The 23,691-nt window shown below is 52.3% G+C and overlaps 3 protein-coding genes and 2 non-coding genes across 5 annotated transcripts; 1 reads left to right on the top strand and 4 right to left on the bottom strand.

Annotated features, from left to right (window-relative positions):
- The first annotated feature begins 10,072 nt into the window (after positions 1-10,072).
- Positions 10,073-14,504, top strand: Eif3g (eukaryotic translation initiation factor 3 subunit G). The gene is made up of 10 exons (XM_051155968.1): positions 10,073-10,171; positions 10,290-10,336; positions 10,552-10,635; positions 10,729-10,817; positions 10,966-11,025; positions 13,093-13,197; positions 13,286-13,475; positions 13,917-14,024; positions 14,145-14,281; positions 14,377-14,504. The coding sequence occupies exons 1-10, from the start codon at positions 10,152-10,154 to the stop codon at positions 14,485-14,487; spliced, it is 951 nt and encodes a 316-aa protein (XP_051011925.1). The 5' UTR covers positions 10,073-10,151; the 3' UTR covers positions 14,488-14,504.
- An 823-nt stretch (positions 14,505-15,327) lies between these two features.
- Positions 15,328-17,048, bottom strand: P2ry11 (purinergic receptor P2Y11). The gene is made up of 2 exons (XM_051156794.1): positions 17,001-17,048; positions 15,328-16,478 (listed from the first exon to the last, which is right to left on the bottom strand). The coding sequence occupies exons 1-2, from the start codon at positions 17,046-17,048 to the stop codon at positions 15,342-15,344; spliced, it is 1,185 nt and encodes a 394-aa protein (XP_051012751.1). The 3' UTR covers positions 15,328-15,341.
- A 116-nt stretch (positions 17,049-17,164) lies between these two features.
- Ppan (peter pan homolog) lies at positions 17,165-21,046 on the bottom strand. The gene is made up of 12 exons (XM_051155967.1): positions 20,915-21,046; positions 20,652-20,822; positions 19,929-20,030; positions 19,689-19,739; positions 19,429-19,599; positions 18,751-18,827; positions 18,454-18,561; positions 18,245-18,368; positions 18,089-18,167; positions 17,873-18,002; positions 17,627-17,793; positions 17,165-17,546 (listed from the first exon to the last, which is right to left on the bottom strand). Exons 1-12 carry the CDS (start codon positions 20,930-20,932, stop codon positions 17,323-17,325), a joined length of 1,422 nt encoding a protein of 473 aa, XP_051011924.1. The 5' UTR covers positions 20,933-21,046; the 3' UTR covers positions 17,165-17,322.
- On the bottom strand, positions 18,633-18,713 carry LOC127198829 (small nucleolar RNA U105B). Its single transcript, XR_007831870.1, has one exon. It is a non-coding gene; the product is annotated as a small nucleolar RNA U105B (small nucleolar RNA).
- On the bottom strand, positions 19,801-19,883 carry LOC127198826 (small nucleolar RNA SNORD105). The gene has a single exon (XR_007831868.1). It is a non-coding gene; the product is annotated as a small nucleolar RNA SNORD105 (small nucleolar RNA).
- Positions 21,047-23,691: the final 2,645 nt, after the last annotated feature.

Below are 23,691 nucleotides of genomic sequence, written 5' to 3'. Positions count from 1 at the left end.
TTTCTAGAATGCCTATTAAGAGACCAGTCTTAGGCCTGGAGAGATGCTCAGAAGTTAAGAGCACTGTCTGTTATTCCAAAGGTCCTGAGTTCAATTCCCAGCAACCACATGGTGGCTCACAACCATCTGTAATGTGATCTGGTCCCCTCTTCTGGCCTGCTGGCTCACATGCAGACAGAATACTAAGAAATAAAACTTAAAGAAGAAGAAGAAAAAGACCAGTCTTGGCTGATGTCCATGGCTACTTCGCCCTTTTGGTTTTGGGGTTGACTGTTTCCTGTGGTGCCTGGTGACTGTGAGGCTATAAGGCCTGGACGCTGAGCGAGAAGAGAGACAGATCCACGGCTGAGCTGCCCTCCAAACAGCCTGGCTGCCCTTAAGCAGAGCTCCAGTTGGCTTAGGACCCGCCTGGGCTGTCTGCAGTCTGACTTGATGTACTCAGTTCGAAAGTGACCAAAACCTCAGTTTGTCTTTAGGCAATGTCAGCTATAACACACAGCCTGTATACGGTCATCAGCTTCCTCTTCACTCCTTGAGTCACACAAAGGCCAAGACCAAGAGACGAAATGGTGGAATGCAAAGTGACAAAACCCATTGGGAGCAGACGGGGATGTGAACTGTGCTGAGATCCTGTAACCCTTCTCATCTGTAGAAAAGTCCAGAAGAGACTGCTGGGTCATTGGATTTGGCTCAATATATACACGTACTTTTTTTTTTTAATGTATTTTGTAATTGTCTGACCACTGTGCTCACTGTGTAGCCTAGGCTAGCCTAGTAGTGGCAATCCTCCTGCCTCTGCTTTCCAAGCGCCGATGTGTTGTACTAAGCCCAGCAGTAGTTTGTTGAGGCCTCACTATGTTGCCCAGGCTAGCCTGGAACTCAGTCCTCCTGCCTTATCCTCCCCTAACCACCCCCACACCCAGCTGGAGCAATTGGAGGATCTATGTTCACATAAGTGGAAGCCGGTGCCTATTTGCCTCTATGGAGCAGCTACTGTCTTCCAATGGGGCCATGGGCTGTCGTCTCTTGAGGGAAGTTGCAGGGGTGGCCTCCATGCTGGCTTCTTGTAATGGACGCACACTGGCCCTGCTCACCTGTGTGGGCACTGGGTGTGCCTCTGTACTGGACGTTCTGGAGCTCGAGTTCAGGCTTTGCTTTCAGGGACCAGAAGCCAGTCAAACCCTGATCGGAGAAGTGCTAAATCGTCTGTTTCAAGCCGATGTCACCTGGCTTGGCCTGCACTAACTCCTAGCTGGTGCGGTGCTGGCCATGGAACCCCTGCTAGGCAAGCACACTACCAGCAGACCCAACCCTCCAGCTGTGCCAAGTGTGATGATGGGGGTGGGTGTATGCCGCAGCTCACATGGAGAAGTTGAAACAGCTTCGAGTCATGTACTCTTCCACCCATGTGTGGGCCCTAGGGACTCAGTTTCCTGGCTCTCACACCAAGCACTCAACCACTGAACCACTGTATGCCCCAGAATAGGGGATTGTTTTTTATATTGAGTCAGAATCTCACTATAGCCCAGTATATTTGCTACTCCTGTGAAGACTATGTCGCCAATACCAAGGCAACATTTTTATTTTTTAAAAACCCTTAATGGGGGCTTGCTTGGAATTTCAGAGTGAATCCATGACAATTGTGGCCCGGAGCATGGTCCTGGGGTGGTAGCCGTGAAACCGTACATCTCTATAAGCAGGAGGCGGACACTGGACCCAGAGTGACCTTTAAAACCTCATAGGCCACCCCCAGTGACACACCTCCAATAAGGCCACCCTTCTAATACTTTCCAAACAGTTCTACCAGTTAGAGACCAAGCATTCAAGATACACAAACCCATTTTCGTTCAAATCAGCATACACTTCCTGCCTGCAACTGTGTATACCAGGTTAGGGACAAAAGATCTGCCTGCCCCTGCATTCCAAGTCCAGCGCTAACTGCTCCGTCACACCTCACAGTTTTTAATTGCATTTTCCACCCCACTCCCCCAGGGTAGGGCTTGAGACAGGGTCTCACTCTGCAGCCCAGGCTAGCCTGGAACTCACAGGTCTGCCTGCCTCAGCCTCCCAAGTGCTGGGACTAAAGGTGTGTGCCATTAGGCCCATCTGTTACACTGTAGTGTGTGTCTATGTGTCTGTCCGTGTCCTTCTGTCCCCTAGTGCACATGTGGAGGTCAGATAATTTTCCGGGTTTCTTTCCATTGCAAATTTGGGACATTGAGCTTGACCTGCAAACCCTTTCACCTGCTGTGCCACCTGCACAGGCTGAGAATGGTTCTTGTGGGTTGGTAGATGCTCATCTTCACCACTGGAGAGGTGTGTTGGTCACTTTGAAGCCATTAAAGAGAGCAACTCCAAGCCCTTTCCTGACCTCTCCCTACCTAAGTTTAACTTTTTGTTTTTGTTTTTTCTTTTTTTAGGTTTTTTGTTTTTGTTTTTTCAAGACAAGGTTTCTCTGTAGCCTTGGCTGTCCTGGAACTCTGCCTCTGTACACCATGCTGGCCTTGATCTGCATAGAGATCTTTCTGCCTCTACTCCCAGGTGCTGGGACTAAAGGAGTGTGCCACTGTAGCGTGGCTGTGTAGCTTACTTATTGAATTTCCACAGAACAAGCCAACTGGAGAGAGACAGAGCTCAGCCTGGATTTGGTTTGGTTTGGTTTGGTTTTTTTGAGACAGGGTTTCTCTGTGTAGCCTTGGCTGTCCTGGACTCACATTGTAGACCAGACTGGCCTCAAACTCACAGTGATCTGCCTTCCTCTGCCTCCCCGATGCTGGGATTAGAGGCATGTGCCAGCACCGCCTGGCAGGACGGTGTGCCCACATAATAGTTTACAACTGCCTGTAACTCTAGTCCCAGGGGTCTGGCACCCTCTTCTGGCCTCTTTGGGTACTACACTCATGCATACACATACGTATGCAAAACATACAGATTTAACAAAACAAAACAAAAAACAAGCAGGTGGATCTGAGTTTGAGGCCAGCTCTGCTATAGAGTGAGTTCCAGAGACAGCCAGGGCTACACAGAGAAACCCTGTTTTGAAAAACAAAAACAACTTTGAGATAGTCTCATGTAGGCCAGGCTGGCCTTGAACCCCTACTCCTATGTGGGCCTTCTGGGTGCTGGGATGACAGGCACATGCCTGTTCCTGAGCTTTCTGATCCACACTTCCTTTTTGGGGTGAGTACTTGTAAAGGGTTAGGACACGCAGGCAGATTCAGCATTGGATGGCCTGCTGGTCCCATTTTTGGTTAGTGCATGTATGTGTTGGATATGCAGGTGCCTGCAGGTGCCTGTACCCATGAGTGCCTGTGTGCAGGCCAGAGGAGGCTGACAAATGGTCTTTCACTCGACACGTTATTCCTTGAGACAGGATCTCTCACTGGGCCTAGAGCGCATCAGTTTTGAGCTGAGCTGGCAGCCAGGAAGCCTGAGGGATTCTCCTGTGCCTGCCTTGCTAGCGCTGTGGTTACAGGCGCAGGAGGCCCGCCCACATTTTACATGGTGCTGGGGATCCAAACTCCGGTTGTCCCATTTGTTCTCTGACAATTTCCTCGTGTGTTATACATTCTGATTTCCCTCCCTACACCGTCTTACCTGCCTGCAGTCCCTGTCACTCCCTGTGTCTCCTTCCCACCTTCCCACCTGTTGGTTTTGTGGCCCACTAGTTTTAACCTGGACCGTCTGTGTGACCACACGTTAGGAACTAGACATTGGAGCCTGCTGAGCTCCCCGTGGGGACGTAACTCTCTAGAATCCATATCTGCGGGTAATTCGGCGGGGAGGGCAGGGTTTGGGGAGCCCCTCTTCATCCACACCTGACTGGGGACAGTCCTGTGCAGGTTAGCTGCCAAAGCTGCTGAGAGCATGTCTGCAGTGACCGTCTTGTCCAGAAGATGCATCACAGCCCTCTGCTTCTTACCCTCTTTCCCACCCTCCTCTCGGGTTTAGGGATGTGGTGTAAACTGCCTCCTTAGGGCTGAACAGTCAACCATCAATTGAACAACCTTGAGTCTGCACCCACCTCTGTTCACTGTCCAGGCCAGATGCTCTCTGGGCCCCTTTGGTCTCTTAAGACAGGGTCCTGGGGCTGGAAAGATGGCTCAGAGGTTAGGAGCACTGGCTGCTCATCCAAAGGTCAATTCCCAGCAACCACATGGTGGCTCACATTCATCTATAATGACATCTGGTGCCCTCTTCTGTCATGCAGGCAGAATGCTGTATACATAATAAATAAATCTTTGGGAGGGGGCGGGGAGACAGGATCCCACTTTAGCACAGGCTGGCCTTGAACTTGCCTTCATCTTGTTGCTTCAACCTCCTCAATGCTGGGATTCTGGGTGTGAGCCATGGCCTGAGATAGTATATAGATTGCCTAGGCTGATCATGAACTGGCAGTGATCCTCCTGCCTCAGACTTTCTTCCACTGTTGAGGTTGCCCTATTCCCAGGTGAATGGTTCTGTCTGACTCAAGGGATTCAAAGGGCTGGCCAAAATACTATTGCCAACGGCTGCTGTTTCTTTTTAAGGTAAATATGCCTAAAAGTGGGTAGAATGCCACAGGACCTGAGCAATCAAGTCCCTCTGTAAACGCTGCAGAATTATATTCTGTTTCTGAGATAGTCTCCTCTAACCCAGGCTGTTCGCAGCCTCATTATGGAGCTGAGGTCAGCCTTGAACTCCTGATTTTCCTGTCTCTGCTTCTGGAGTGCCTAAACAACAAACATGCCTCTTTGCCTCTCCCAACAGCCCAGCCTCTAATGAGAGGAAGGGGTTTGAAAGGCAGCCAGGCATGGAGGCAAACAAACAGACAAACAAAAAAACCGTGCAAGCCTCAAGTCGGCCTCCTCAAAGATAATGCCAACAGGAAGGTGAATTTAAGGCAGGGTGAAGAGAAAGGTTTCCACCAGAGGCATGCTTGGTGATCCCCCCCCCCATCCCCTACCCCACCTCCCCCACCCCATCCCCTACCTCACCTCCCCTACCCCACCCCCCGATTAAAAACTTGTGCCCATGACGGTGGCTCAGTGGACAAACACACTGGAAGCCGAGCCTGGCAGCCTGAGTTCCATCCCTGGGACCCAGATGATGAAGGGGAGAAGCAACGCCCGGCTGTTGTTCCCTAATCCCACACAAGCCCAGCTCTTTCTTTGGTTTCTAAAGCCTACTGAAGGGCTGAGCATGGTGGCCCATGCCCTTCACCCCAGAACTCTTTGAGAAGCAGTCGGATCTCTGAGTTAGAGGCCAGCTCGGTCTGAACAGTTAGTGTCAGAATAGCTGGGAGAGAGACTCTGCCTCAGAAAACCCAAAACAACCAGAAGCCAACTGTGTGAGCCACGGGTCACAAAGCAGTGAGCAACGCTCCTCCATGGCCCCTATTTCAGATCGTGTGTCCAAGCGCCTGCCTTCAGCCCCTGCCCTGCCTTCCCTTAGTGTAGGACTGCAGACTCAACTCGGAGATCAAATTAACCCTTTCCTCCCTAAATTGCTTTTGGACATGACTAAGAGAGCTTGCCCGGCATGCACCAGGCTTCATTTCTAGCACTAAATAAACCAGGTGTGACAACGCTTGTCTGTCATCCCAGCACTAGGGAGGTGGAGGTGGGAGGGTCCGTAGCTTTAAGGTCATACTCAGCTCTGCAGCAAGTTTGAGGGCCAGCCAAGGGTACACAAGACTCTGCTCCCCAGAAAAAGAGCAACTCTATCTATAGGTTTTTGTTGGCGCTGATTCCTTTACAATTCAATTTTATTAGTAATTTATTTTAAAGGCGTGTTATCTCCCTTACAACCCGACTACCCTAAACTGCAGGGAAAGGAGATTAAGGAGAACACGAATGAAACTTTCTGGGTATCAGTTCCTCGGGGCAAATCCCTTGGCGTAATTCTCCGGGAATCTAACAGATCCTCTCTACCCGACAGAAGAAGCCGCACTGTCCGTAGACCGAACCTGGGGGACTCCACCAAGCTCGCCGCTCGCTGGTGAATCTTCCAACTTCGCGCCGCAGTGGACAGGAACCTCTGAAACTTCTGATCTCTCTCTCTCTCTCTCTCTCTCTCTCTCTCTCTCTCTCTCTCTCTCTCTCTCTCTCTCTCTCTGTCTCTCTTCTCTCTTCTCTCTTCCCACCCCCTCCTCCTGTTCCTCAATGTCCTCCTCCCCCTCCCTGATGGTCCCTTTTGCAATACCATAGCCCGGCCGGAGTCGCCGGTCCCTGTCTTCAATCCTGGGCTGATATGGCTCCTCCGAGTCTATCACAGATGCTGCTGATCAGTCTGTAGAGACAGAGCCTCAGTGGTAGCATCCGGAGGCTGCCTTCACCCTGGGCCCAGACCCAGGCAAGACCACGTTCTCTCCACAGGTTTTTGCTGCGCGGTGCCTTTGAGGCTCCTTGCTGCCACCTCAGCTGCCCGGGCGCCTGATAGCAGGTGTGTGCCACCACTGCATAGACTTCTCACATCTTTCCACAGATTTGCTCACCAGTTAAACTACTAGGTTCCAAGGAAAAATCCTGTCTGTACTCTCTTTAGTTTTTGTACTTCTAAAACAGCCCGGTCGTTAAAAGGTGTCTTTGCAGCTCGGATCTTACCTTGGTTCCCCCAAGCTCCTCCTTCAACTAACTGACTCTACTCTGCCCTCTAGCGGCTACTGCAAGGAGTTTTCTCACAGGAAAGCATACTGAGGTTCCACAGAAAATCCTCCAGTGACCCTGTTCTCCAGCCTGGACGATAAAGACTGGTTTTTGTTTGTTACTTGAGGAATTCATACACGAACCAACTATATTTGTATCATTTTCATCTGACTTTAAACTCTCAATTTTTCTGTCTTGGAATTTTTTTATTGCGGTTGGGCGGGGGACGTGGGGGGTGGTTTCAAGACTGGGTTTCTCTGTGTCTTGATTGTCCTGGACTCCCTTTGTAGACCAGGCTGGCCTCAAACTCACAGAGGTCCACCTGACTCTGCCTCTTGAGTCCTGGGATTAAAGGCCATTTTGTTTATTGCATCCTTAAAGAGAAAAACACTTTTAAAAATGGAATTTAAGGGCTGGAGAGATGGCTCGGTGGTTAAGAGTACTGTCTGCTCTTCCAGAGGTCCTGAGTTCAATTCCTGGCACCTACATGGTGGCTCACAACCATCTATAATGTGATCTAATGCCCTCTTCTGGCATAACAAGTATACATGCAAATAGAGCACTCATATACAATAAATAAATAAAATCTTTCTTTTAAAAAAAATGGAGTTTTGGGCCTGGAAAGATGGCTCAGTGGTTAAGAGCACTGCCTGCTCTTCCAGAGGTCCTGAGTTCAGTTCCCAGCAACCACGTGGTGGCTCACAACCATCTATAATGTGATCTGATGCATACTGTATACATAATAAATAAATCTTTTTTTTAAGTGGAGTTTAAGTCAGCCACCCACCATTTATGACCATTCTTGGATGTTGCCTGATCTTGTTGATTTCATTGCATTTTTAATTCATGTCGGTGTTTTTTGGGTTTTGTTTGTTTCTTTGTTTTTGTTTTCAAGACAGGGTTTCTCTGTGTACCCTTGACTATCCTAGACTCGCTTTGTAGACCAGGCTGGCCTTGAACTCACAGAGATCTGCCTGCCTCTGCCTGCCAAGTGTGTGCGCCACCATGCCTGGTTCATGTCAGTGTTGTTAGCCAAGAGAGTCTACCAAAGAAAGAGGCTATTTGGGGATGAGTTAAGGCCTGGCTGGCAGCAGGGAGATGCAGCCTCTGTGAACTGAATCTCAAACAGCCATGCAAGATTTCTTTTTCTTTTTTTCCGAGACAGGGTTTCTCTGTGTAACAGCCTTGGCTGTCCTGGACTCACTTTGTAGACTAGGCTGGCCGCAAGCTCAGAGATCCACCTGCCTCTGCCTCCCTAGTGCTGGGATTAAAGGTGTGTGCCACCACTCCCGGCTCATGCAAGATTTCTTTAAGGTCTAAGTATTTCTAGAAAAATAACTATTGTCTGATGTTTACTCTAGATACAATAATCTTCCTAGAATTCCAGTACAATTCAGCGTGTGAGAGCACGCCACGGCACACACGCGGTGGTCAGGGAACAGCCTACTAGAATCACTTCTCTCCTTCCTTCCACTGTATGTGTCCTGGGGGTTGAACTCAAATTGACTGGCTTGTGGAAAGTACCTTTACCCACTGACGTCACCTTGCCAGGCCAAGATACAAGTGCTTAGCTGGGCGTGGTGGCGCACGCCTTTAATCCCAGCACTCGGGAGGCAGAGGCAGGTGGATCGATTTGAGTTCGAGGCCAGCCTGGTCTATAAAACGAGTCTAGGACAGCCAAGGTTACACAGAGAAACCCTGTCTCAAAAAACAAAACAAAACAAAAAACCCCAAAGATACAAGTTCTTTTTTTTTTTTTAAGATTTATTTATTATGTATACAATGTTCTGTCTGCATGTGTGCCTGCCCACCAGAAGAGGGCACCAGATCTCATTATAGATGGTTGTGCGCCACCATGTGGTTGCTGGGAATTGAACTCAGGCCCTCTAGAGCCATCTCTCCAACCCCAAGATAAAAGTTCTAAGTGCTGGGCATACAGGTCATCTCCAGTGTGCCCATCTCCCTGAATTCCATCCCCCAACCCAGCATCCCAAGCTAACAATGGCTTTTTGGAATGCATGTTCCAAGAGGCAGAGAATCCAATAAACGAAGAAGATTATCCCAGAATTCTAGGGGCGTAGCTCTGTGGACAAGAGCTCAGCATGGCAAATAGCTTAAGGTGACATGAGTAGAGCTTGCAAGATGTCTTTGCAGCTAAAGAGGCTTGCAGCTAAGCCTCAAGACCTGAGCTCAAGTCCCAAGACTCACACAGTAGAAGGAGAAGCTGGCTGCAAAGTGTTCTCTGACATACACATGTGTGTTGTGGCAGAAGGCTTCGTGTACACACAAGCATGTTGTCTTCAAACATACAGAGCACAACACACACACACACACACACACACACACACACAGTTTTGTGATAAGACCTAGCATGTTACAGAGAAAAGAATGCACAGGAAGCCAGTTGACCCTTTGCTCAGAGCAAGGATGTCCCAGCACAAAGCTTTGCTCTGAGCCTGTTTCTCCCACATCAGGACCAGAATGCTGGTCCGCCAAACAGTACGGAGCAACAGCCTCCTTGACACATGTGCTTTTCAACCAGGCTTGTTAACACACAGCTGTAGTCCCAGCTATTTGTGAATTGCTTGCATTCAGGAGTTCAGGGGCAATCCTGGGAAACAAAGCAAGATAGAGTCTCATGTAGAGCAGGCTAGCCTGGAATCTAAGAGGTAGGTGAGGCTGGCCTTTAACTCATGACCTTCTTGCCTAGTAGTGGGATTACTGGTGGCTGAATACCCTAATTCTCCAGGAGGAGGAAGAGAAGGAATCAGTCTCGGATGTGTTGGTTTCATGTTTGGTTCCAGGACTTGGGAGAGGGGTGACGTGGGAAAGATTGCTGTGAGTTCAAGGCTTCAAGGCCAACTTGAGTGTGGTGCTCATGCCTGTAATTTCCGCCCTTTCGAGGTTGAGACTGAAGAGTGTGGGAGTTACTATCTTAGCTACAGAGCGAGACACTGACTTCTACTCTCATCACCCCTACTCTCATCACCCCAAAAAGGAGGGGGAAATTTTTTAAGAGGTTCTTGGGCTGGGCATGGTGACACACGCCTTTAATCCCAGCACTCGGGAGGCAGAGGCAAGCGGATCTCTGTGAGTTCAAGGCCAGCCTAGTCTACAAAGCAAGTCCAGGACATCCAAGGCTACACAGAGAGACCCTATCTCAAAAAAACCCAAAAAACCAAAACCAAAACCAAACCAAACAAAAACAAAAACACAGCCCCCCCCAAAAAAAAACCAAAAGAGCCGGGCATGGTGGCCCATGCCATTAATTTCAGCACTCACGTGGCAGAGGCAAGCGGATCCTTGTGAGTTCGAGGCCAGTCTGGTCTACACACACTCCTTTTCCAGCTTGGCTCCCAGAGCTTCGCGGCGCACGAGACCTGCGTGTCCACTTTTGTCCGCACGGTGGCGCTGTGCTCCCCGCGGTCTGGCCGCTCTAGGCTGCAGCCGCGGCACCGGAAGCCTCATTCTCCCCGCGCTTCCGCTCCCTACCCGGGCTGGAGCTGCGTGGAGCAAGACTTCGCGATGCCGACTGGCGACTTTGAGTGAGCGTGGGGTGGCAGCGGGATCGCCAGAGAGGCGATGTGGGGGCAGCTCTGGGGTGTATGGTGGCCCGGGCGGCGCGGGGGCCGGGACCCGCTCACCGATCTCGTGTCCCCGCAGCTCGAAGCCCAGCTGGGCCGACCAGGTGGAAGAGGAGGGAGAGGACGGTGAGTGCTTGTGCGCTCCTCCGCCCGCAGCGATACCCCCGTGTCCGTGTCCACGTCCACGCTAGAGCCTCGCATGGCCTGCCCGCTGCCCTCCCCACCCCCGCCCTGCGCTCTGCCCCCGAAGCGGGTGTCACCCCCCAAAAACCCATCCACCTTGGCTTAAAAGTTCCAGTCCTGTGGCTCATTTTTCTTCCCCGCTGCGTCCCTTCTGGCAGACAAATGTGTCACCAGCGAGCTCCTGAAAGGAATCCCTTTGCCCACCGGTGACACCAGTCCAGAGCCGGAGTTACTGCCTGGAGGTGAGCGACTTCCATCCCTCCCACCTCCCTTCCTCCCCTCGAGCCTACTTTCTAACCATTACCCGGAACTCTGTTTCTATCATCTCCCTCCAGACCCCCTGCCACCTCCCAAGGAAGTCATCAACGGGAACATAAAGACGGTGACCGAGTACAAGATCGATGAAGATGGCAAGAAGTTCAAGGTGAGGTTGATGGGCGCAGATGTTCGCCGTGCCTTTGTGTTGGGGGGGGGGGCGGGGACTTAGATTGAGGGTGAGGGGCGTGAGTGGATGGTTGAAGAAGTTCCTGACATTCCGAAACCCCACCCCCACCCCCTCCCCACATCTTCAGATTGTCAGAACCTTCAGGATTGAGACCCGGAAGGCATCAAAGGCTGTGGCAAGGAGAAAGGTGAGACCCTCCTACTTCGTTTTGTGGGGGCAGTGTTCCCCAGGACTGACCCAGGGGAGTTTGGAAAGCTAATTATTTTTGTTGTTGATGTAGAATTAAGGTTTAGTGCCTGGCCCTGAAAGTATAAGGCCTGGGAGGGGATGAGGTTAGATCCCCAGTCCGCCCCCCCCCCTCCCCGCCCCGCGGGGGTGTGTGTGTACGTACAGTATGATTTCTCCAGCATGTTCCACTCTTGGTTTGAGATGGTTTCTTGTTATTAGGAACTAGATAGGCTTGCTGGCCACTGACCCCCAGGGATCCTCCTGTCTCTACTTCCTGTCTGGCCAGCACTGGGATTACAAGTACACGTCTCTGTGCCCAGCTTTTCATTGTGGGTGCTTGGGATTGGACTCTGGGTACTTTTGTGACAAATGCTGTCCTGAAGCATCCAGCCTTCTTGCCTGTGATTTTTGTTTTGTTTATTATTTTTGTTTTGTTTTGTTTTGTTTTGTGTTGGCAAGGTTTCTCTGTGTAGCCTTGGCTGTCCTGGACTCGATTTGTAGACCAGGCTGCCCTCGAACTCATAGCGATCCACCTGCCTCTGCCTTCTGAGTGCTGGAGTTAAAGGGGTGTGCCACCTCACCTGGCTTACTATTTCTCAGAGCCTCTTGCTGTGTAGTCTTCAAATTCTCAAACGTGTCTGCTTCAGCCTCCCGAGTCCTGTCTTAGATTCTTGCACCTTTGTCCTGTTTACCTGAAGAAGCAGCCTCTCCTTACTAAGGGCCAAGGGCTTCTAGAGGAAGGACAGCAACATGTTTGAGAGCGTGGCCCCATGCCATAGCAAGACATAGCAAATTCCCCAGTCTCCAGCCCAGGGAGGCAGGGAGCTTTGTGGTTCTCATTTCACAGGAAGGAAATGAGTCTTAGGTTTAACTAGCTCAAGTTCCCATGATCTGCACGGCTCCTGTTTCATCCCTGGTGGGACCCATGGACCTGCCCATGAACTGCCAGTGGCACAGTTGTGTGCTGCATACTTTTTAAAAAATGTTTTATTTAATTTTAATTTATGTGCATGTGCTAGTATAGGGGTGTCAGGTCTTGGAATTACAGACAGTTGTGAGCTGCCATGTGGGTGCTGGGACTTGAACCCAGGTCCTTTGGAAGAGTAGGCAGTGCTCTTAACCACTGAGCCATCACTCCAGCCCCGGTGCTGCATACTCTTAATCTTTCTCTCTCCTTGATTTTTTTTCTTTTCCCCTCTGTGTGTGTGTCTGTCTGTGTCTGCCTTTCACTCACCCCTTTAATCCCAGCACTTGGGGAGTCAGAGGCAGGTGGATCTCTGTGAGTTTGAGCCCAGCCTGGTCTACAAAGCCAAGGTTACACAAGGAAATCCCGTTTCAGAGAGAGAGAGAGAAAGAATATATGTGTGTGAGTGAACATGGTGTGTGAGGTATGTGTGTGGGGGGGGGGCAGGGGTGTTAATGCACCTGTATGCACACGTGGGCCAGAGGAGGATGTTGACTGAATTGCTCTATCATCTCACTCCCTAACTTACTCTTTTGGGGTGGGGTCCCTAACCCTCATGCCTAGCTTTTTATATGTGAGAGTTTGGAATCAAGCTCAGATGCAAGTGCATGACAAACACTTTTACACACTGAGCCACCTTACCAATACCTTTTTTTCCCTTTCTGTTTGTTTGTTTTTTGTCTATTTTGAGGGGGGGGAGGGCAGTGCCTCATGTAGCTCAGGATGGTTTTCAGCTTGTGGAGCTCAGGGTCCTCTGGTTCCTGTTTCCAAGCACCACCGTGTCTAGCTTAGAAAGTGAGAATTGTCAGCCAGCACTCCAGAGGCAGAGGCAGGTGGATCTCTGTGAGTTCGAGGCCAGCCTGGTCTACAAAGAGTCCAGGACAGCCAGGGCTACACAGAGAAACAAGGAAGTGGGAATTGTCAGCATTATCTCATGGAAGGCCTCCCTGGAGACTAGAGTGTGGGGTTTCAGGCCCTGGCGTGGCTGTCTGTCTGGGGTACCCTACTGTGGGATCTCATCTGCCTTTTTCCTCACTTCTCCTCATCCTTCTGGGAGCCCAGAATTGGAAGAAGTTTGGCAACTCAGAGTTTGACCCACCAGGGCCCAACGTGGCCACCACCACAGTCAGTGATGACGTCTCCATGACATTCATCACTAGCAAAGAGGTGAGCAGGGTGAGGCCGGGGCTGCAGTGCAGTGCAGTGGGCGGGGCCTAGCAGCCCCCTCTGAGCCGTTCCCCCATCCCCCCCCCAGGACCTAAACTGCCAGGAGGAGGAGGACCCAATGAACAAGCTCAAGGGCCAGAAGATTGTGTCCTGCCGCATCTGCAAGGGCGACCACTGGACTACCCGCTGCCCCTACAAGGACACACTAGGACCCATGCAGAAGGAGCTGGCTGAGCAGCTGGGCCTGTCCACTGGGGAGAAGGAGAAACTGCCTGGAGGTGTGGCCTGGGGCCGCTGGGAGGGGCCTCGCTGTTCTTTTGTAGTGTGCTGTTTTCTTTCCTCACAGCATCTATAGCCAAGTTTGAGCAGCTTGGGCATGGTCATTCCTGTGCAGTTTGGTTGACGACTTATTGTAACGTGTGTGTGTGTGTGTGTGTGTGTTGGTGTGTTGCGTGCAGCGTGCATTTATATACAGGCGTGGAACTTTGTTTCTCACCATCATAGATGAGCAGCCTAGGGACACTCCTCACTTTGTGTGCCTGTGGTCTGGATGCTGTAGGCTCTGCAGTGCCGGGCTATGGGTGCAGGATCATGTCTGTTCTGTGGCTTGTTCACTTCGTGGTAGCTTCCTGGACATGACATTTGAGTCACCAAAGGATGACTGGGTGCCTGTAGCTGGGGGCGTGGGCTGAGTGTTACCTTTGCCCACTGTTTTCCAGAGCTGGAGCCTGTGCAGGCCGCCCAGAACAAAACAGGGAAATATGTGCCCCCAAGTCTCCGGGACGGGGCCAGCCGCCGTGGGGAGTCTATGCAGCCAAACCGTAGAGGTGAGGAGGGTAACCAGGCGAGTGGGTAACCAGACACCCTATAATTACTTCTGCATTTGGGCGTGGGGTCCAGCTATGGCATGCTTCTCACTGCTTCCTCGCCCTTCCCTGCCCACAAAGCCGACGACAATGCCACCATCCGTGTCACTAACCTGTCTGAGGACACTCGTGAGACTGACCTGCAGGAACTCTTCCGGCCTTTTGGCTCCATCTCTCGCATCTACTTGGCCAAGGACAAGACCACTGGCCAGTCTAAGGTGCGCAGGCTGGTCTGGGGAGCGGGTGGCTGGATCACAAGTGTCCTGTGACCCACTTCTTACCATCCGAATATCTGCCCCTCCCCGGCCTCCAGGGTTTTGCTTTTATTAGCTTCCACCGCCGGGAGGACGCTGCACGCGCCATTGCAGGGGTATCTGGCTTCGGCTACGACCACCTCATCCTCAATGTCGAGTGGGCCAAGTAAGTCCCACCCCTGTCCACTATGTGGTACGAGGCCTGTCTGAAGGACAGTCCTTTTATTGTCTCTGGGGAAAACCTTGTGTGGCCATTGGGCCTAAGAAGGCAAGGCCTGGGCTTCCCTGGTACACATGTAGTCTCAGGTACCCTTTAGCACACAAGTCCCCATCTTACCACCTCCCTCCCTCCCTCTTTCCAGGCCATCAACGAACTAATAGACACTTACTACCTGCTGCTGTCACCCAGACCATCAAAGACAAAGCCTCCAGTAAACAGACTTCAAATAAACTTGTGTCCTGCTTGTTTTCATGAGTCTCCCTGTAGGGATTGGGGGTATGAGGGTGGAACTGCCCTCTTCCCTCAGCCTAAGGTCTTTTTTTTTTTTTAAGATTTATTTATTTAAGCTGGGGTTGGTGGTATACACCTTTTTTTTTTTCATATAGGAGCATAGTTTATTATAAAAGACTGTAGGTATACACCTTTAATCCCAGCAAAGGCAGGTGGATCTGTGAGTTTGAGGCCAGCCTGGTCTACAAAGCAAGTCTAGGACAGCCAAAGCTATACAAAGAAACGCTGTCTCGAAAAACCAAAAATGAAACTTTATTTAATGTATGAATATGCAACCTGCATATAAACCTACAGGCCAGAAGAGAGCTTCGGATCACATTACAGATGGTTTTGAGCCACCATGTGGGTGCTGGGAATTGAACTCAGGACCTCTAGAAGAGCAGCCAGTGCTCTTCACCTGCAAGCCATCTGTCTGGTCCCCAGGACCTGTCTGTATGAGAGGCGCCCTCCACTGGTTAAGATACCAGCCTTGAGGGGGCTAAATAGAGCGCCCTTGGCATCTCAGAGCTGCTGTCACAACCCAGTTTGTGGCAAGGAGGCTTCAGGTAGATCAGGTAGGCTCAGCTGCTTTTGGGGTGTGGTTTTGCCTGCTACAGGCTGGTCTTGGTGAGGGCTCTTGTGCTGAGGCTTTCGGTGGCATGGGTGGCAGCCCAGGCTGGGTGCCACAGCCATGTAGAGCAGGGGGTGTATGCATGTGGCCAGGGCCACAAGGGTGCGTGTCAGCTGATAGCCAAAGAAGGGCCCCAGCTCTGGCTTCAAAATCTGTGACTCCTTGGGGAAGCTGGAGCACTGAGTCAGCCAGCTTAACAACGTGTTCAGAAGGATCACTACTGTGATGTGGTAGGGCACGTATGAGCAGGCATAGAGAGCCACACCGCTGGCCACCAGCACTACCACACGCAGTTTCTGGGCTGTGGTCATGCCCTGGCTGCGCAGCACCACCCACCCCAGGGCACTGTATGCCGTCAGTGTGAGCAGCAGAGGCACGATGCCACCCAGGACTGCCAGTACCAGACTGTAGGTTCTGAAGGCCTCTAACTGCCTGCTTCCCATCTGCAGGCACTTGACACAGGCCTTAGGATTGGCCCTGCTGCATTTTCCAAGGCCTGGTGGGGGCCGTTCCAGGCGGGAGAAGCTGAGCATGGGGGCAGCCAGCAGGATGGCTGTGATCCAGCTGGCAACACTGGCAATCCAGGCATGTTTGGGTCGCAGGTGTCTCCGTGTGAAGAAGGGGTGCACGACCACCATGTATCGGCTGAGGCTGATGCAGGTGATGAAGATGATGCCACCTAGCAGGTTGCAGGTTGAGACAAAGCACTCCAGGCGACAGGCCAGCTCCCCGAAGCTCCAGTTTCTGGGTGGGTAGAAGTAGGCAGCCAGAGGCGGCAGTGTCATTGCATAGCACAGGTTGCTGACTGCCAGCTGCGCAGAGAAGACCACAGCTGGGTGCCAGGGCCTCTGCTCTTGAGTGATAAAGCGATACAGGGCCAGGCCGTTGCCGCCGACCACCACCAGGAACTCTGCCATCAGGATGGCCCAGAGGGAGCCCTGCTGGGCACGCCTGTACACCTCATCAACAGCTTCCAAGCAGGCTGTGGATAGAGTAACTGACTGAGCTACATCTTGGCTCCTAAATTTGCCTATCAGTTCCTACAAGTGAGTGCTGAGCAGATGCAGTCTGACAGGTCCCAGTCTGACGGGAAGAACATATCTTCAGGTGGAATGGGCCAGGACATTAAACCTGGCTTGGAAACAAGCTGGGGTAGCCACAGGACCCTCTCTGCCCACCCCTCCTGAAGGTGCCAGGCCCCCCACAACCACCAGAGCGTTCCCAAAGATATGTCAGAGGTCTCCACTCCATAGCCTCAGCATTCCCAACAACTCTACCCCCAACTTACAAAGCCTTGCACTGTTCCCCTCCCCATCAGCCATCGACACCAACCAGGTAGCCTCTTGAAGACTTGTAGTATACAAGACCACCTCCGGCCTGGCCACCCCAAAATGTCTTAACAGCCAGCAGCACCCTCCCACCATCCTTAGTCCCCTACCTACTGTCCCTCCAAGCTGGCAGGCATGTGGTAGATTGGTCAGCCCCACTTTAGCACATGTCCTGTTTCTTAACTGGCTGAGTGCTGGCTCACCTGATTGATTATGGGCAGCCATGGTCCTCACAGCGGCTCCTATACAAGGTTCTGTTTCCAGCAGTGGCCACCAGCCCATCTCAACTTGTCTAGCCAGTCAGGGTGACACCTCCCACCTACCCCACTTCCTCCTTGTACTATCTGGGCTGGGCCTGTCTCTTGGCCTGTCACAACCAAGTTAGCTCTGCCCCACCCCAACCAGAGAGAAGACTCAAAAAAGCACCACGTTCAGGTTTATTGTAGGGAAGAACTGGGCAGTTCCTTTATGAAAGGAAACCGGGCTGCGCTGGAGGTCAGGGCAGCTCCCGGGCCCCAATCTGGGGCATCCACGGTCCATCCACTGCCAGGCAGGCTCAGGTTCCTCTCCTTGATGTTGGACCCTTGTCCCGGCGTGTGGCTCTGGGTCCCAGCTTGGTCTTGACTCTTTGGGATTTGCCCTGAAGCTTTGGAGGCCGCCAGCTGCTACCTTGGCCCCTGCCTGAACCATGCCTTTGCTTGCTCTCGCCCTGCTTCTTGCGCTGCTTCTTGCCTGGAGGCCCTTCTTGTTTTCTCCGCTTGGGCACTCTGGGGAACATGTCTGTAGGGAAAGAAATGGTCAAGATCCTCAGAAATAGTGAAAGGGCCTCAGGTGTCACCAGCACAGGGTCTGCCACACACCTTCATCAGGCTCCTCGCCCACAGCCTGGCGAAAATACTCAGCATCATCTTCATCATCCTCAAGCTGGCTGGTCCCCACTGCCTCTGGAGGTGCCCCCGGGTCCTCAGCATCACTGTCCCCGTCAGCCTTTGCACGGGCTCGCTTCATACCTGCCAGGCTCTTCTTCCTGGAGGACAAATGTGTCACAAGCCAGCTTGCCCAGGTGCCCAGGTTCCCACCCACCTTTCTGCCCAGTGCCTGTGTACTTGTGGGCCTCACGCAGTTCCTGCTTGCGTTGCAAGTTCTCCGCCTGCTGGGTCTGACGCTGTGCCTTGAGCCGTAGCTTCTCCTCCTTTGCTGCCAGGATGGCCTGCAGCTCCTCTTCGGTCTTGTGCACTGGTGAGAAAGACCAGACATATCTGTCAAGGTCACAATGAGACTGAGCACTGCTCTCACAGGTTAGCCTCACCCCGTCCCCTCACCAAAACTGTGGAAGAGGACACTGCCGTTCCCAACACCCTCCTGGATCTTAATGAGCTGCAGTGTCATCCGGGGCCCAATCTGGAACATGGATGGGAAGAGAGTCAGGCTAGCTTCCAGTCTGGGGGCTGTGAGAGTCACCATGAGCTGCCCCTCACCTCTGTAAGCCGGATGGCACTCTGCTGGGCCTGCATGTTGCCCCGTCCGGCCACAGCCTGGGGTAGTTCTGTGATATTGTGTTCTCCGTCTGGCTCCACCTCACTATCTGACAGCCCCATACTCCTGTGTGGAACAGCAGGTTACCTTGGGTGCTCCACCTGAGTTGCAGATCCCTGCAGGGGCATCTGCCACCCACCCACTTCCTCACGTGGCCAGCAGCTCACTGATGTCCTGCAGCCGGCTCATGTTAGGAAACTTCTCCTGCAGAAGCTTCTTCATGCCCCGGCTGGCACCCACAGGAACCACTTTGATGCTGCTGCAGTGGTGAGAGCAGAGGGAGGGGTGAGGGGTCACAGAGTCCAAGGTCAGTTCCTTGCTCCTTCCTTCTGTGCGTGCATCAGGGCATTTACTTTGAGTCTGAGCAATCACACGAGTCTCAGCAGCAGAGTTCTCATCAGGTGCACGAGTGTCCCGCCTTAAGTCCCGTCCCCCCACCAACACTCACTAGTGTCGGAAGTCCAGCTCTTGGGATTCGGGGTTGTAGTTAATGAGGAGGCATCGCTTAATAGTGTTCAGGTTCACCTAGGGGTCAGGGAGAGGGGGTCTGTGAGCTGGTTCTCTCCAGCAGTCCTGTCTAGGGGGAACACTAGGAATGTTCTGGGAGTGTCTACAGACTGTCTAGAGCCCTGGCTAGAAGTCTCAGTTGCAGAAGCCACCAAAGCTACCCATCAGACTTCTTACTAAGCGGGGCCTTGTAAGAGCCCTGAGAACTTCAGTGCCAAGAGCGTATTTGAAGCTTTAGTCCTTCTGGGTGGCTGAGGCTAAGCCCAGCATGGGCTAACCTTTGACCTTAGGTCAAGAAAACCGGGTAGAGCTCAGTTGGTACAGTGCTTGCCCACAAGCTGTACACCTCTCAAAGTGGTAAGCACAGAAGGGACAGAAGATCACAAGTTCAAGCCCAGCTTCAGCCACAAAGTTGGAGGCAGCCTGAAATACACGAGATCCTGTCTCCGTAACAAAATCATGCCAGCTCCAGTCCTGCCTTTGAATTTAAGGCCAAGTCAGTTGCATCTTGCCAGTGAGTCTTTCCACACGAGGACCCAACATAGGGCCTGCAATACCCATTCCCAGTCCAGCTGCCCACCGCCCTCAGCCCCCGCAGCAGCCCGGAGATCTGGCCCACCGTGTGCACGTTGATGGATGGGAACAGGTTCTGGAACATGGTAGTCATGAGCTTGATGTGCATGCCCTGGGAGCCGAAGCTGTTGAGCACCAGGAGGGGCGGGTGGTTAAACTGCTGCTCATGCATCCGGTGCCGGCGCAGGGAAGAGACCACATCCCGGACCAGCGTGTACTGAAAGGGAGGGTAGGGGCTAAGGACCATCTGTGTGACCAGGGCCCTCCCCAGGCAAGCTGGGCTCTAGCATCACCTCTACCCCTCACCTTATTGATCTGGAAGGTCAAAGTGGGACCTCCTGGGAGGCGCATCAGCTTCTGCCAAAGAAAAGATGGGTGAGGGTGGAGGTGTCTGGCTAGGGGGCAGGGCAAAGGGTAAGCCTTGCTCCATTGCTTCAGAGCGTTTACTTTGAAGCCAGCATCAGAACAGATCAGGGCAGTGGACTCATCACGAGACAGGAGCAGCTAGGGCAAAGAAGGGAAGGGCATGGTGTGGCGCCCACTCACCAAGTATACACTGTTGTCTGTTTTGCTCAAGATAAGGAAGTGTGTGACCCCGAGGGGGCCAGCCACCGCCACACAGTCCTTCAGTGTGTTCTTCTTTCGAATCTGTTAATTACAGAAAGGGATGGATACAGGTTATTTATTAAGCAAAGAAGCTTAAACTGAGGATTCTGAGATGCTATTTCTGACCACCACTCCGGTTTTGGAGGTCCTGACAACTGAACTGTATCCCTAAGCTATTGGCCCAGCACTCAACAATAACTTTCATAAAGCACTTATTTTGTATGTAAACATGTAGAGGGGCACAGGTGGAGGTAAGAAGGCAACCTTCAGGAGCTGGCTCACCCTCCACTACATGAGGTCCGGGAAGTGAACTCAAGAAGCCCCTTTTTCTCGCTGAGTCATCTCTCGGTTGCCCACCCCCGCCTCATGCCTGTATTTATTACAGAAGACCACACTATGGAACCAAGGCAGGCCTCCAACGTGACCTTACCCCACCCCACTTCCCGAGTGCTGCGATTTCGCCTATACACCATTACGCCTGGATCAAACCTGTGCTCCGGATTCAGCGGGGGGGGGTGGGGGGAGGCTTCCGACATGGAAGGAAGGCGCTCTGCTATTTAATTTAACCATCAATCTCAGGACCCAAGTCCTCGCCGGAGTCCCTCGCTGCTGACATGAAGCCAAGCCCCGGGACTGGAGGTGAAGGGCTGGGGGGATGCACACCTGCAGGCGGGTGGCGGTGAGGGGCTCCATGACCCGCCGCACATCCAGGCTGAGCTGCTGGACACTGCGACCTGCTCGGCCCCGCGTGAACACGAACGAGTGCGGCTGTGAGGCGTAGGCTTCGAGGTTGCGGAGCTGCGCCTGGGCGCGAGCGCGCTTCTGGTGCCGGGACTGCGAGGACGACAAGCGGGCGGTGAGCGCCCCGGCCTCCGTCGCGACCCCACCGGCGCCCCATGATGCCCGCCCCGGCCGCTGCGCCTCACCCGTCCCGACTGCCCCATGTTGCCAGCTTCTCCACGAGGCCGCCTCTGTAGCCGCTTCCGGCGCACACCGCTCACTTCCGATGCAGGATGTTCAATGAGGGTCGACTCCACGCGCTGTGTGGCCGACTTCCGGTGACGCGTGGCTCGTAGTGCTTCCCACTTCCGCTGCGCCCGCCAGTGACGTCATCCAGCCTAGGCGGCTTAAGGGATAAAAGTCTTTTTTTTTTTTTAGGGATAAAAGTTTTTATGGGGGTGTTGGGTTTTTATTTTGTTTGTTTGGTTTCACTTTTTTCCAGACAGGATTTCTTTCTTTGTGTAGCCCTAGCTATCTGATTGATTGAATAAACAGAATGAGCTAATTGCGACGAAGCTATAATACATAAAAGCAGGTTTATTAGAAGCGGCACAGGAGGGGGGAAAGGAATGGGGAGTGCTGAGAGTGAGGGAGTGGAAGCCCCGCCCGAAGGTAGAGCGCCGGCCACGACAGCCATGCCCTGCAGCTCACTCGGTAGACAAGTCTGGCTTTGAACTCACAGGCGTCCATCGCCACCGCCAGGCTTTTTTTGTTTGGTTTTTGTTTTTTTGATTTTCGAGACAGGGTTTCCCTGTGTATTCCCTGGCTGTCCTGGACTCGTTTTGTAGACCATGCTGGCTTTGAACTCATCCACCTGCCTCTGCCTCCTGAATGCTGGGTCACCTCTATCCAGCCGGCCGGGGAAAGCCCTGTCTCGAAAAACCAAGAATAAATAAACAAACAAACCAAAATTTTCCCTATACTACCTTCCATTTCCTTTCATCCTTCTTCCCTGTCTCTTCTCCCTATTCTTTCCCATGTAGCCCAAGCTAGCCTTGGACTCAGCATCCCCCCTGCTGAGTTGGCTCCTGCCTCCCCTTCTATTATATTTTAACAACCAACTCTTAAGTGTCCTGTGTTAGGGTTCTGCCTCAGTCTGCCTACCTGTGATGTCATTGCCTACCTGCCTCTGGGCGTGGCCCTGCCCAGTATATAAAAAGATAAGCCCCCCTTTCCCCCCCTTACCTCTTCTCTCCTCCTCTCTTCCTCTCTGTCTCTGTCTCTGTTGTGCTCCTCCCCCCTTGCCTTCTCTCCCATGTTCATTTAATAAACTCCATATAATATCTGTTGCCTGGCATCTTATTTTTTAATCATTAAATCCTGTCTCCCTGCCCTTAATGAAGAAAGATGCCATACTGATCCTGGGCAAACTGGTTCCTGGCACTTGGGGCTCAGCCAGTCAAGAGACTGGGCCCTGAGAGGTCCATTATCTTTGTCTCCCAGATCCCAGGATGCCTGTCTGCAGATGAGCAGAAGCTTGGAAGCTTCCTTTGGAGGCCAAATGCTCTAACCTCTTCCCATTTGTCCCACCCCCCCCTGCCCCGACCCCCCCCCCACTCTCTCTCACAGCATCTCAGCTACAGGAGTCTGGCTTCTTGGGTGGGGAGGACAGTGAAGGGAAGAACACTCACCCCAAGGCTGAGCATCTTGTCTCTTTCTAGGAGCCTGTATCTATAAAGCCTCTTCCTAATTCTTCCTCTTCGCTCCCTATTTTGCCACCCCATCCCATCTGGCTTCCTATTTATTTTTTTAGAAAAGATTTATTTATTTATTACTGTGTATACAGAGTTTCACCTGCAGGCCAGAAGAGGGCATCAGATCTCATTATAGATGGTTGTGAGCCACCATGTGGTTGCTGGGAATTGAACTCAGGACCTCTGGAGGAGCAACCAGTGCTCTTACCCTCTGAGCCATCTCTCCAGCCTCCTGGCTTGCTATTCTTAGCCCTCCCCTTACAACATTCTCACCAACTGCCCCTTTTCATTACTTCTAAAGTTTTATCTTTTTCCTGTTCCTGTCTCCCTCCATCTCAGGCCTGTCGCTGCCTCCTCGGCTCTCTTGTCCTTTAGCCCTCTTCTGTGGCTTCTGCGGTTTCTTCTCTCTGCTGGTAATGGAGAAGCAAAGGGGCTTCTCCACAGCCCAGGACTGGCTGCTGCTTTCTATCCTAGAACAGGCCTTTCCTCTCTTGGCCCTGGAGTGTGCTCAGTTTTGGGGAGTTGAGAACCTTGCTAAGCAAGGTCAGGGGTCCTGGGTCTAGGGTGTAGGATCTCTATCTCTGGGAAGTGACCACATGGACTTTTCACTCTTGTTCTGTCGCTGTATGGGTTGACTAATATGAAAATGTGATTGTGTTGGAGAAAAACAGAGAGAATCTGCAGTGAGACCTGTGAGCTTTGATTGTGCTGACTGGAGAGTGTGCTGGATCGGATGGCCCTAAGGCCACTATGGCTACACAGGCCCAAGCTATTTTTCCTTCTCTTTCTTTTTTCTGGGTTTTTGGATACAAAGTTTCTTTGTACAGCCTTGGCTGTCCTGGAACTAGCTCTGTAGACCAGGCTGGCCTCAAATTCATAGAGGTACACCTACTTCTGCCTCCCAAGTGCTGGAGGTGTGTGCCACCCCACCCAGTGATTGATTGTGGTAGATTGAATGCGGCTCACATATTTGAACATTTGATACCGAGTTGGCACAACAGTTTGGGAAGGATTAGGAAGTGTGGCCTTATGGGAAGAGGTATGTCACTGAGGCTGGGTTTTCAGGTTGCAAAAGGTCACTCCAAGCCTAGGGTCTTTCTCTGCCTCCTGCTGTGCATCAGCCCTCAGCCACTGCTTGAGGACCATGTCTGTCTGCTGCCACGCTCCCGCGGTGATGCTCATAGACTCACCCACCCTCTGAAACTGTAATCAAGCCCCCAGTTAAATGC

Source organism: Acomys russatus, chromosome 14 (assembly GCF_903995435.1).
Source record: "Acomys russatus chromosome 14, mAcoRus1.1, whole genome shotgun sequence".
In the NCBI taxonomy this organism is placed as follows: Eukaryota; Metazoa; Chordata; class Mammalia; order Rodentia; family Muridae; genus Acomys; species Acomys russatus.
The sequence above is the reverse complement of the archived record's forward strand: the minus strand, read 5'-3'. Positions and strand labels throughout refer to the sequence as shown.

Bases quoted from the DNA above. Each gene is read 5' to 3' on its own strand.
- Eif3g (XM_051155968.1), top strand. From the start codon at position 10,152: ATGCCGACTGGCGACTTTGA. The intron at 10,337-10,551 runs GTGAGTGCTTGT...CCCTTCTGGCAG, and splicing joins GGAAGAGGAGGGAGAGGACG to ACAAATGTGTCACCAGCGAG. The intron at 13,476-13,916 runs GTGTGGCCTGGG...ACTGTTTTCCAG, and splicing joins GAAGGAGAAACTGCCTGGAG to AGCTGGAGCCTGTGCAGGCC.
- P2ry11 (XM_051156794.1), bottom strand. From the start codon at position 17,048: ATGGGCTGGTGGCCACTGCTGGAAACAGAACCTTGTATAGGAGCCGCT. The intron at 16,479-17,000 runs GTGAGGACCATG...ACTCACTTGTAG, and splicing joins AACCTTGTATAGGAGCCGCT to GAACTGATAGGCAAATTTAG.
- Ppan (XM_051155967.1), bottom strand. The intron at 19,600-19,688 runs GTGAGGGGTAGA...CCTCCCTTTCAG, and splicing joins TGACCTTCCAGATCAATAAG to TACACGCTGGTCCGGGATGT. The intron at 18,828-19,428 runs GTGGGCCAGATC...CCTGACCCCTAG, and splicing joins CATCCATCAACGTGCACACG to GTGAACCTGAACACTATTAA.